Genomic DNA, 13,076 nt, shown 5'->3' on the forward strand with positions numbered 1-13,076 from the left:
CCAATAAAAGAGCAGGAAAAAGTCACGTGTCTAGCGTCGTAAAAACATGGATCATACAGGTAGGAGGCAAGGAGATAACAACTTGTGCCAAAAGACTAAATTAATAATCATTAACACAATGATATTGAAAATAAATAAAATTACTTTGAGCATTGACTTTTATTGTTAATAACGTTTTAACTAACAAAATATACGCAATATTATTAAATCAACATTTATATTTCTGTATAATGTATTTTCAATTGTAATATGTGTGGTTTTATGAGGCCCCTAGCTTCGGAAATAACTCATGGCGATCCAGAATAGAATAAAATAAAATACAACTAATCAAATAATGACAAAAACAAACAAAACAGCTCACCCATGATTGAACTAATTAACTGTAAATAAGTAAATGTAACAATAAGCGCGTTCGGAATAAGCAAAAACTGCACAGATCCGATCGGTGTCGACCAGCGTTACAATTTCCGGTTGAATCCTATTTGTCTGCACGAGCTGCTGGGTGTTTCTTCTACGCTCTGATTGGACACGTCAACTTTGGTCGAGTATCCAGACGAGCCACAACTAAACACCAACGTGCCTGTGTCGCAGTGTACACTACGTCAATCCAGTCCTGATCAAGTCACTAGATAATAATAATAATAATAATAACAACGATGACAACAACAATCACCACATAACACAATCAAGTGCCAAGCAAACAAACAAAACACCTAAAACATAACACAACATGACACAATATTCTGAAATTGTAATAAGAGAGTATAGAATTAAAAAATCTAATTTGCCTGTATAGCAAAACGTTTACGCTCCAACGCAAGCCTCACTACGCATGCGCTTGACATCAGACCCCGCCATTGATTACACCTGCCTCAAGGTAATAATCCTCTAACCGAAATTATGATATCAAACTATTAAAAACCACGATGGTTATTGATGATGCGAATACGTCGACAACACGCTTAATAATGATTTGCAAAAATAGATATGTTTAAAGTTTCAGTGTATAAAGTCTTTTCATTAATTAGCGTTAGCATTAGCATAACAATGTTATGTTGGCGAGTTTGTTCAATTTATTCCACCTGAGGTTTATCTGCAGCGTTTTTGTGTTGTATTGTATCGTTTATTCTGCTTCTAGCAACGAACTGCGTACGTTACGCTGTTGAGATCATGCACTTCAATTTCTCACCCAACTTGGTTCGGCCAAACCTGCCTCTGAGGAAGCCTTCCTCGGGCCCCGTGCATCCACCATGTGCTGCGCCGCCCTCTTTAGGACCTAGGGCCGTGCTGCTCCCAACACCTGTGCGGCCTGCTTCAGCCAACATCGGTCAAGGTACATCTGTGCTGCCATCATCAACAAGTACTTTGTATTCAAGACTCCTAATTATTCCTAATCTTTACAGGTAGTTTCCTGTCCCCTGTCGACCCTATTGTTTCCCCTGCCACTAGTAATAAGATGACTGTACCGGTAAATACTTTTGGATGTTTTTATTTATTATTTATTATTTTTATTACTATTTTATTATTCTTATCGTTTAATAAAAGTTTGGTATATTTTTTTTTTTCATCTTTTTATCACATCTTTTAATAGATTGCTCACACGGCACCACCATTGACTGTGAAGTTCTGCAACTTTTGTGGACAACTAGGTATGTGGCTTATTCTTTATTTTTTATAGATAAACCTATTAAGTAATCTTTGTGTTCACCATTCACAGGAATTTTCCGCTGCAAACGATGTAAGAAGACTGCCTATTGCTCAGTGGAGTGTCAGACAGAGGACTGGAAGGCTCACAGACACATGTGCAAGGCTATTGAACCAGAACTGGAAAAGTGATTCTCTTTTTTTAATCATCCAGGTTCTCAAATTATAAGAGCGTTTCATTAAAATAGCACTTTGTTTCCAGAGATAAACTCTTAGAGTGTTGTGTCTCACCAGTCACAGGAGACAAACGTGTTGATCCCAGTGTAAGTTTCATGTGCTCAATGCTGTAATGTATGTAATTATGTCTTTAGTGTCTAATCTATTATCTTCCAATTTTCTATTATGCTCTTTAGGATTCTGACACAAGCAGCACCCAGAGAGTCTACATGAAAGATTTACGTTCTAATCTTATCAAAGGAACAGAAATACAGGTAAGATATGTATTCAATTTAGAGTATTTGAACTATATTATCTGTATCACTGTGGTTGTGTTGCAGGCAGCGGTTGTTGAGTTTCATAGCCCTGGGCGCTTCTTCATTCTTGCCCAAAGCAAAGAGATTCTTGAGGCTCTACAAACGATTACTACAGAGCTCCAGAAAACCTACAGCATTCCAACAGCAACTGCACATACTCCTGTTGTGGGTGAAGTGTGTGCCGTGCAGTACTCCTGTGATATGGTAAGTGATTGCATGTATATTAAACCTAAGATTAAGTTCTTGTGTCATGATCGACATCACACTCTTGTGCACCTGCTCAGAACTGGTATCGTGGACTGATGAAAAATGTGGCGGCTTACCAGAACACCGCTCATGTCCTTTATATTGACTTTGGCAATGAGGAAAATGTCCCATTTGAAAGAATCCAGCCTCTGACTTCTAAGCTGCAGCAATTTGGCCCCTGTGTGAGTCTTAGCATTGAGTCTTTTTGTACTACAACTCTCTCATATTGCACATCGGTTCACATAATGTTCGTTTGATGTGTCAGGCATTTGAGTGCTGTATTGCTGAAGTGGTTCCTGCTACTGCGGTTTGGTCAGGCAAATGTTGTATAACTGTAAGGCAGCTTTTGGAAGGAAAGACGGTCACTGTGAAGGTGTTGGACACGGTGGAAAATGGCTGTGTTCATGCAGTAGATATCGTGTTTTCCAGGGGTATGGTTTTGTTCAATATTGATTTGGAGATTCCCTCTGTTGGTTTGGACTGACAGAATAAATGTGACTTTTTACAGGAAACACTTTGAGCTCCTTTCTTCTGGAGCATGAATATGCAATAAAGGAAGCAGTCAATAAACCACCATCAGAACAGGACATAAGTATTAAAAACCTTTTACTAACAAAACATATAGTGCTTGTTCATAATTGTTCTTCATTAAGTAGTTACAGCATTTAAAATGCTTAGTATATGTTCCTTCATCTTGACTCTTTAGACGCCATGGTGAATACATCCATGGAAAACTTTAAACGTCGCTCAATTGGCAAAGATGACAACTCTTGGGCTCAGGTCCCGGAGCCCCTCACACAGGCTGTGGGCGACTCCTTCTCTGTTGTAGTCACCCACTTACTGGCACCTGACAAAATTGTTGTACAGAAAGTAGATAATGCTGGTAAGTTATTTATATACAATGTGTTAATGTAATTTGACATAATTGTGCCATTTTGTTCAAGGAGTCATACAGGATTTACAAATGAAGCTAAGAGACTACTGCAGCCAAGTGCCAGAATCCAGTCATTTCAGACCAGCTCCCGGAACAGTTTGCTGCGCCTTGTTCTCCGGTAATATAGAGATTCTACAATTGCTTATAAATGCGTGATCATATTGGTCATAGCAAATTATGATGTCACACCGATAATTCAATAATTACATTTTCTACCGATAATGATAAGCTCCAAATGCAACGATGCAGCAAAATTTTCTTACACACAGCGCCACTGACACTGGCAGTGGTAGGGATGTCAAGATTATTAGGTTAATCCATACAGTGATCCTTCGTTTATCGCGGGGGATACGTTCCAAGAAGAACCCGCGGGAGTCGAAATCCGCGAAGTAGAAACCTTTGTTTTTTTACAGTTATTATACAATGAAATACTCCATAAAACATTGAAAGCAAGGAACAAAACCTTTTTACAGGCCCAAGCATTTGTTTAACAAATAAAAGTACTGTATAAACGTTTGAACTGTACTCTCATCGCTCTCTCCCGCCGCTCACACGCGCGCTCTCACCGCTGTCTCCCGCAGCTAACGCACGCGCTCTCTCCCGCAGCTCACACGCGCGCTCTCACCATCCTCGCAAACTTCAATTTGGCAAGCGGTTTTACGTACGTGTTCATATTAATCCATAACTTTATTGACACACAGGTAGAGAAGACGCGGAGAGACTGTTTAGCCAATCAGAATGCAGAACACAATGCATGATGAAAATCCGCGAAGCAGCGAGTCCGCGAAAAGTGAACCGTGATATAGCCAGGGATCACTGTAATCGTTATTATTCCGGTCACAATATACGTAAGAACCACTGTTCTCTCTAAGCTGCGCATTGGGCAGTCTTTGTGCACAGAAACCTGCTCGGTGCACAAAATCCAGCCTGAATTGAAAATAAATTCAACACAAATGTATAGAATGTGATTCAGTGAGTGACGGGCAAGGGTAGGCTGGCATACAGGGATTTTCCCCGATGGGCTGATGAGTAAATTGGCCGAGCTGACACAGCCTTAGCCTGACAAGAGACCTGTGGCGGACAGGATTTCCCGCGGGTCAAATGCTGCAGGATCAGGCGTATTTGCGTGGCCTTGAGTGAGAGCGCCCTTGTCCCGGAGAGGAGCGCACAGAGCTGAGTGGTGGTATGGGGCAGTGGATGCGTGTGCGTGAGAGCGCGTGACCACTCGCTGTAACGGGACCAAGCAGGTTGAGACGAGAGGAGGAAAGCTTTGCGTCAGGTGGAAATATTATTACAGGACATTTCGACCATGTGAATAGAATAATGCTGGCAAAACTTTATGAATGATCCTGAGCGAGAGGCGTGACCGCAGAGATTCTAAATGAGCAGTTTGGTGTCAAACATTTCTCCCTCTGACCAGTTTCAGTGGGATTATTTCTGTTCAGTTTATCCATCACGTGCGGGTCCCAGCTCTAGCTCAGAGCTGTCGAAACATTGCAGTAATACGGCAACGGTCCGGACTAGGCCCTAGCTCTCAAATACTAGGCCTATTAGAAGCTTTACTGTGTGTTGCGTTTGTTAAAGTTGGTTTAAAGCAGTGGTTCTCAAACAGTAGGCTATAGGCCCACAGATCATTAGGCTCCTGAGGTGAAATAATGCACTATGCAAGGTTTCTAGTTGAGGTTCTTTCACCTAATTTCCTCAAAATTGTTCTTGCTTTGCTCCTCTTCATTTATCTAGTTAAATAATTTTTTTATTGCCTCAAAAGTACTTGGTTACATGCTGTACTATAAAATATGGGTGCTAATGATGCAAAAATATATAAAATGTAAACCAATATTCAGCTCTATTTATATTATTATAGTAGGATACCATACAACAATTATTTATTTCAGTTCAATATATACTCCAATAAAGGTTATGCGCCAATGTTCCAATATCCTTTATTTCATTGTTCAGAAAGTTACTTAAACTTGACATGGACACTAACTGAGTCGGACTTTGCGAGGATTGTCTTTTATTTTGGACCTATATACAAAATAAAATTTTACCTTTACTCTAAAAATTAGGAGGTTAATTTATCAGTATCGGTGGAAAATGTTATTTCAAAGTTGAATCTGTCTCTTTAGAGGACAAGCAGTGGTACCGGGTTAAAATACTGGGCTATTCATCAGAAGATCGTGTCTGTGTTGGTTACCTGGATTTTGGAAACTCCGAAGATGTATTTTTAAGCAGTTTACGTCCAGTTACCCAGTCTCTCCTGGATATACCATTGCAGGCCATGACTTGTTGTCTCGCAGGTATGTGGCATTGGTAATATATTAATAAAAGCACTTTTCAGTCAGTTTTGCCGATGTTTTGTTTTCAACAGGTGTGCAGCCAGTCGAAGAAAACTGGTCAGAAGAGTGCTTGTTGGCCCTGCAGACAAGGATCTCGAACCGTATTCTGCGCATGGAAATCCAGGGTGCTCAAGAGGGCACAGCTTTAGTGGCAATTATTGACGAGGCCAGCGATCCACAGGGGAACATTGCAGAGCTGCTCATTTCCGCCGGGTTTGCAGCACCTACTGTACATAATGGCAACGATCAACCAACGGAGACATCACTTCCTGCTTCAAAAGTGCCCGGTAAAGACAGGACTGATCATAAAATGCATGCTTGTTTGGGTTATCAATCTTAACAAAACTGCTGTGTTCAGAAGGGTGCAGCCCGGTGCCAGAGCCTCTGGTGTGGACGTGTGCTGAGCCTCCCCCTAAAGGCCAAACTGTGGCACTGCGGGTCTGTTGTGTGGAAAGCCCGGGCAAGTTTTTCTGCCATATTGACAATCCCAAAGGTGACCAGACTATTATGCTTCTGTATTGTTTTACGGGTGTTGTATATTTCACTTTTTTATTTTCAATTAAATAATTTCTCATGGTTTCTTCTTTTTATCTCAGACCTGGAGCTTTTATTTGCACTAGAAGGAGAGTTGATGACCTATTGTGAGGCATTGCCTTCAACTTTTACTCCAAAATTAGGAGAGCCTTGCTGTGCCATTATCCCAGGTGAGTCTCTAAGTTGCTGAACTCCAAATAATCTTGTGAAATTCTTCCGAACACATTAGTCTGATTTTAGTCGACAGTTTTCGCATGAAGTTGATATGTATTTTCAGAAAATGGAAAGTATATTCGGGCTCTGGTGAAGCAGTTGTGTGAAGATGAGGTTGTGGTTGTACTTGTGGACTACGGTCATTGTTGGACCCTGAAGAAGTGCCACCTAAGACCTATTGCCGCCAAATTCCTGACACTGCCCTTTTTGGCTTTACCCTGCTGGCTTGCAGGTACCATGTCTTGTGCTATTTAGGGTGTAAATTGTGTCTTAACAGGCTAAGTATTTAAGCATCCGACTTCAACGCACAATACTTTGTGTGTGTGTGTGTTTAGGTGTGGAGCCCCAGGGGTCAGAGTGGACCAGTGAAGCCCTCCTCTGGTTCCAGAGTCTAGTTGAAGGTGAGGCTCTTTCAGCGCGAGTGCTCTCCATCACTGAAGATGGTTATGGTGTAGAGCTTCAGAGCAAAGGCCAATGTGTGGCTTCTGCCCTGATTTTGGAGCAATTGGCCAAATTTACTGGTGAAAAGAGGGAACAGGAAGCTGCTTTGGACCCAAACATGCGGTATGAAAGTGTTTTGGAGAATAGGCTAGAACAACCATCTGACAATCCGGGACCAGAGCTGATACCAGAGGCTTCTCCATCTCAGGTTGAAGGTGGGTTACAATTTACATACAGTACATTTGTTACAGATGTTAGAACAGAGAGTAAACCGTGTATTATCCTGCAGTGACATCTTTTCCTGTGGACTGGAAAACAGTGGCGCTGCCAGTCAGTGAGCCCTTTCAGCCTTGTATTGCAGCTGTATCGAGCCCATCTCTTTTCTACCTGTTTGGTCCTAAACAAGGTTCATAACTTGCTTTTGGCAGTTGTCTTTGTTATATTATAAATGTGTAAACTAAACTGCTTTTGCTGGTAGTTGGTGAAGAGCAGCTTCAGGAAATGATGCTTCAGTTGGCTGAATACTGCAACAGTCTGGTTTCTCAGCCCTCTGCATGTGTCTCAGACAAACCTGTTGCAGGAGCGGCATGCTGCGCCCGCTTCACTGGTGAGTGCACACACACTATTATTGTTAGGAGAAGTTTGGTATGTGTGTGTACATTGAGACACATGTAAAACTACAAATGTCTTAATGTTTGCTCTCTTGCAATACAGTCTTTCATATAGAAACAACAATAAAATGTTTTTTTCATTTACTCTAGTCACATTCATACATTTACATGATTGTAACCGTTTTCTTAAAATTTGTGTTTCTCCCTTAGGAACATAAGATCAGCCCTTAAAGTAGCATTTTCACATGTGAATGTGCCGGATTTATTCTAGTTTTAAGTAAAAAATAATTACGTGTAATTTCTGGCCAATTTTCAGTCAGATCTTTTTAAATCAAATAATATATCTATGTTTTCCTCTTCACCTGTTGTGTCTCACCTGCAAATATATGATCCAACTGTGTGAGAGGCACTAAGGAATGCAAGCTTGTAAGAAATCGATATGAATCTGTATCAAATTTTGCTAATCACACAATTAATCTGATTTCTGTATATTAATCTGAGCAACAAAAACATCTACTCTTTTGTATAAAGTACTTTTCTAATTGTGTTATAATAATTGTTATAATAGTTTGAATACATGGATCCAGTTTTCATTTGGTCTTCGTGGCAGGGGAATCCCTCACTCAGGAACTGGAATTCTTTCTTATTGTTTTAAATTACAGGCCCGCTCTGCACAGAGCGACTCTAGTATGGGACACAGTCTTATTTCCCATTCTTCCAACTAGTTTTATGTTTTCTTCCATGACTTGTCTTGTTGGTCGCTGCCCGTGCACATCTAAGCTGGTAATTTGGTGTCTGCTCGTGGATGTAATTACACAGCATGTGAGAAGTGGCGCGAAGGAGCGGCTCTTCTTTAAACACAGTATTCGAGTAGGAAAATGGCCATGCATACATTCCATAGCTCGGCTAACAACACCGATTCATAAAAATGCATTTTTGAATGAATTTAACACACCAATGCAAATGCACGTATGTTTCACTTTCACTAATGTGTTGTCTTATACTATTGCAGTGTTCTCGCTCGCGAAAAGTATGCCAAAACCCCTCAGCGAGAACACTGCTAATGTAAACATGTTTTTCAGCTGATAATAACTGGTACCGTGCAGTGATCCTGGAGGTCCGTGATGGAGAGGCAAGTGTCATCTATGCAGATTATGGGAATTCTGAGAAGGTGTCACTGTCCAGAATCTTGCCCATTCCAGCCAGTTTCCTCCAGCTTCCTTTTCAAGTGACTCGATGTACCCTTGTCGGTAAGATGACCCGTACTATACAAGACTTAAACACCACTTGCTGAATAATCCGGTCATGTCTTCTTTGTCCCAGGTAAAGATCACTTTCCGATAGAGTGGTCGGAGGCCGTGCTGCAGATGTTCCTCAGTGCACTGCACCAGGGGGTCCTTGCCACAGTCCAGTCGTTCGATGGTTACTCCAACGTGCTTTCTCTGTCCCTGCCCACTGAGAGCGGAGGTGGGCTTGTGGAGGCCATGATTTTAGAGGCTCTACAGACGCATTCAAAGAGTACTACTGCTCCATTTCCTGACCTGACACCTGCGGGCAGCGTGTCCAATGTTGATAGTACAGCTGAAACAAGTCCAGAGCCCTTTGTGCTCCCTGAAGTGCCAAACAAATGTGAAGACGCAACTACCACAGAGGTTCAACCCCCAGTGCCACCAGCACCTCAGGGCAGAAGCACAGATGCAGTACATGGTCAGTTTGATAGTCACATGACACTGTGCTTTTGACTACACCTGCTGAATAATCTGAACCTTTTACAGAGAATCCAGTTCAGAGAATTCTCAATAATATGGACCCACCATGCATGACCCACCCAAAGACTAGAGGCAAGTAGCCTTTTTAAGAACTATTATTTACTTCTTTCCAAATGTAGTCAATTCTAAATGTATTTCAATTTTAGAGTTTTTAGCTTCCAGTTGCTGCTGTGAGACTCTTAAGAATAAGGTACGTGTTGTGTTAAATTAAAATGTCAAATACTTCAAAATAATCACAGTTATGCAGTTGAATAACTTGATAGCATTATTTGTAACTAGTCTTGTCTTGACAGATTGATGAACTGGAACAGATGATGCAGGTGCAGCTTTCCTTCATCAAGAAGATGCAATGCCAATTTGCCAATGCAAAATAATAATGATATGTTTTAAGAATTGTGTTCATGTTTATATACCTGTGATTTTAATTTAATAGTGAAAGGACTATTTTATTTTTGTACATTTTAGTCACATTTTATTTTTGATTTGTTTAACAGTTAAATGATGATTATTACCCTTGATCAGGTATAAGTTGTATGTCACATAATAGAGTTCCTCTTGTACCACTTCTGTCTGTTCTGTTACAGTGGTGTGACCTGGCTTTATTTGTTTGATGTGCTTGGGTTCATAACTTTTCATTAAAAACAACTTTGAAATTAAATGTGTGATTAATTTATGTTTTTTTCCTGTATCCATTTGGTGTCAGTTGCACTAGACCGACTTCTGTAGTGTAATCATTAAAACATGAAAGCCATGAGTTGATAAAAGCAGTTTGTGTGTGTGGTGGGTTGTCCCAGGTCAGGTTGCCGCAGGTATGCAGACTTTACAGTGCAGAGGTGGACCCGGGCGTCCGGCGTCCCGCGGGAGGTGGACCCGGGCGTCCCGCGGGAGGCGGGAGTTGGACCCGGGCGTCCCGCGGGAGGTGGACCCGGGCGTCCCGCGGGAGGTGGGGTCGCCTCTTGTTTCCCGCACTCGGCGCTGCTGCTCAGGATCAGAGCCGCCACACATCGAGGAGCGCGCTTCTTGTGGAACTTTCCAATACAGCGGATTACATCAAAGGTTATTGTAGAGCATATGGTAAGACTATTTCCTGTTTTTAGTTAAAATAAACGATGCGCAGGTAGTTTTAAGTTTTTTTTAATGTAACTTGAAGTCTCAAAGCCAATATAAATAATGAAACACGCACATCCAACGTAAACAGATGTGTATGCGCTTGGCAGACGCTCATTGTTTGGGTAAATGACTGGACTAAATGTGAATGTTGTTAATAAATCTAAGACAGGAAAAGGGTTTGGGATGATGTATGAAGTTGGTCCAACACTTGGGACTGTCTAATATAGACTCCACATAACATGTGATACTGTCTGAATGTTTGCTCTGAATCAGTGTCGTGCACATTGTCATATCTGTTCTTGGACGTGGCTCTGGTGCAGATGAGGTGTTCACTGACAGTATAATAATCCCAGTGTGTGCAGGTGGTACTTTAAACGCAAAGGTATTTTAACTCAAAAGTATCTTTCTCTGCATGACATTTGTTAACTGTAGCTTACTAATAAAAAATAATTAGACCTGAAACAAGCTTACACAATGTCAAACTTTTATGAATTGCACGTTTTGAAATAACAATACCTAGGCTACATTTGGCACGTGTTTAAACTGTCATGAATTATTTTGCTGAATTGCTGTGCAGTTGTGCTTTCAACATAGATTTGACATTTCCCCTCATTTTCAAGGCAGAAAAATGTTGTAAAATAAGCTTTTTAACAAGTTATAACAATGTTCCCTGATCTTTAGCTTACTCAAGTATTGTTTTTGAATTGAGTCATGATGTTTGAGTAATTCTGTATTTGAGGCTTGAGTGCTCAGAAAATGTCTATTTCCACCTCCCCCAGTCAGTCCATACACTCCAGCTCTGATAGTCGAATAAACCAGGGTCCCAAACTTTCAGGGCAGAGACCCCCAAAATGATTCCAACCAATTGGAGACCTCCATAGCAAAACTGACTTGTTGCTGGTAACAATTTTCAATATGTGTAAAAGCAGGTTTAATAATGTTTATGAACCTAATTTGACCACATTATAAGTTTTTCCAAGTTTAGACACAACAAAGTAATCATTTTTTAAAATTATAACTTGAAATCACCTCTGGACTAAACGACAAAAGATCACCCGTGATGGTGCTAAGCCACAGTAGCCACAGGTGCCCCGGGGTGGACTGACAGGAGAGAGGCGGCCAATCTGCTCCCTCAGCCTCTCCCAGCATCACATTCACACATGACTCATACAAGGCAAGGTGGGCGAAGTGTCTTGCCTAAGGGCCCAAAGCCCCACTGCACTAGGGGCCAGTAATAAAGCCACACAGTGTCATTACAAGCGTGCTTCTGCTTCATGTAGTTGTACTGAGATCTCTCTGGACGTCCTCTCCAGAACTTGACTGGTCCGTCAGTGGCACGTGGTGATGTGTCTCCATAGCGCCACCGCCTGTCAGCTCCTCTGATCCATATCACAGACCGACCGACTCCTTTAAGCACTACATCTATGCAGCACACAGATCAGAGCCTGTATTTCTGAAATACACACCGTCCAATCTGTGGAGGGACGTCCAGCTCCAGCTACAGACAGAGACAGGATATTAGGCTTATCAGTAACTCAGACTTCATCAAACCTTGTCCACAGCTCCTTAACTTCTTATTACTCTCACACAATGAGCTTGTGACATACCTTTAATTATACTTTCTATACACGCCTATTGAGGTCAAACATTACTTGTCATGTCTGGTTCCCCTGAGAAGGGCATCTGGCATAAAAACAGTTTGGATACTTGTATAGCTGTACTGTATTTTAAGAGGAAAATGCATCGGTAATGTTGTAGTACACAATAGTAGAGTATAGTTGGCTATTTAATAATACATTCACTTTATACGCGTTTTTCCCACTGTTTTGACTATATTTCTTACCACCCACATTAGCTCACAATCTCAACAAAGATGAACTCAACCATTATCTTTGTTGCCTTTTTACCAGCAGACCACAACACAGAGGCAGAATATAGTATACTGTGTCATGTAAGGTTGTAGAGACAGCTGAAAGTATGAAGTAGTCAAAACACAGATTATTCTTTAAGATAGACGTGGAAAAGTGTTACATCTAGAATAGTAAGTAGAGGAGAAACACAGATATTAATCAACATTAGTTCCAGCATCTAACATTTTATTGAGATAAAACATGTATTTTTTGTATGTTTACAGTATTACAGATTCAGATTAACCACACAGTCGCATACATACAATTCCAAAATACAGATCCATGATTTAGCTTCAAAGATAACAATTACACACTGATGATTCTTTATGTAGAGCAGGCATGTCCAAACTACGACCCGGGGGCCAAATGCGGCCCTTAGACCAATTTTTGTTGGCCCTCCGGCTTCCTGCTAAGTTGGCCTAACCAACAAATAGTACTTTTACTGTAAAATTGGAAAAATTCAAGCATTTTGATGTCATAGCAACCTAATAATAATGTTCCAAGTCTTACGAAAGGTGTGGAGGCTCATCAAAACTATGTCAAATGCAAAAATTCAAATGAATCACTTTTCAAATTTGACATTGTCGAGTTGTTTGTGGCCCTTTGCTCCATATAAGTTTCAAAATGCGTCCCTCGGTGAAAAAAGTTTGGACACCCCTGATTTAGAGCGTCTTGAAGTCACGTAGTCTTGACCACATGACAAGAAAGAAAGGATTTTGTGTTGATAAAATAGTATGTTCTCTTAAAAAATAGAGTTTCATGGTATCAAAGTTAATATCAAAATCAAGTGTG

General features: G+C 41.0%; 1 protein-coding gene across 1 annotated transcript; it reads left to right on the forward strand.

The window, feature by feature from the left end:
* Window positions 1-1,576: 1,576 nt before the first annotated feature.
* tdrd1 (tudor domain containing 1) lies at window positions 1,577-9,638 on the forward strand. The gene is made up of 23 exons (XM_072456892.1): window positions 1,577-1,649; window positions 1,718-1,832; window positions 1,907-1,967; window positions 2,058-2,135; window positions 2,202-2,381; window positions 2,462-2,605; window positions 2,689-2,854; window positions 2,932-3,015; window positions 3,130-3,306; window positions 3,368-3,475; window positions 5,487-5,657; window positions 5,729-5,983; window positions 6,055-6,189; window positions 6,293-6,400; window positions 6,508-6,675; window positions 6,779-7,099; window positions 7,174-7,290; window positions 7,363-7,491; window positions 8,578-8,745; window positions 8,819-9,202; window positions 9,271-9,336; window positions 9,411-9,454; window positions 9,558-9,638. Exons 2-23 carry the CDS (start codon window positions 1,801-1,803, stop codon window positions 9,636-9,638), a joined length of 3,177 nt encoding a protein of 1,058 aa, XP_072312993.1. The 5' UTR covers window positions 1,577-1,649; window positions 1,718-1,800.
* Window positions 9,639-13,076: the final 3,438 nt, after the last annotated feature.

The sequence above is a fragment of the Eucyclogobius newberryi genome, unplaced genomic scaffold (genome assembly GCF_026437365.1).
Source record: "Eucyclogobius newberryi isolate DKJ021-1_F unplaced genomic scaffold, fEucNew1.0.hap1 SCAF_20, whole genome shotgun sequence".
In the NCBI taxonomy this organism is placed as follows: Eukaryota; Metazoa; Chordata; class Actinopteri; order Gobiiformes; family Gobiidae; genus Eucyclogobius; species Eucyclogobius newberryi.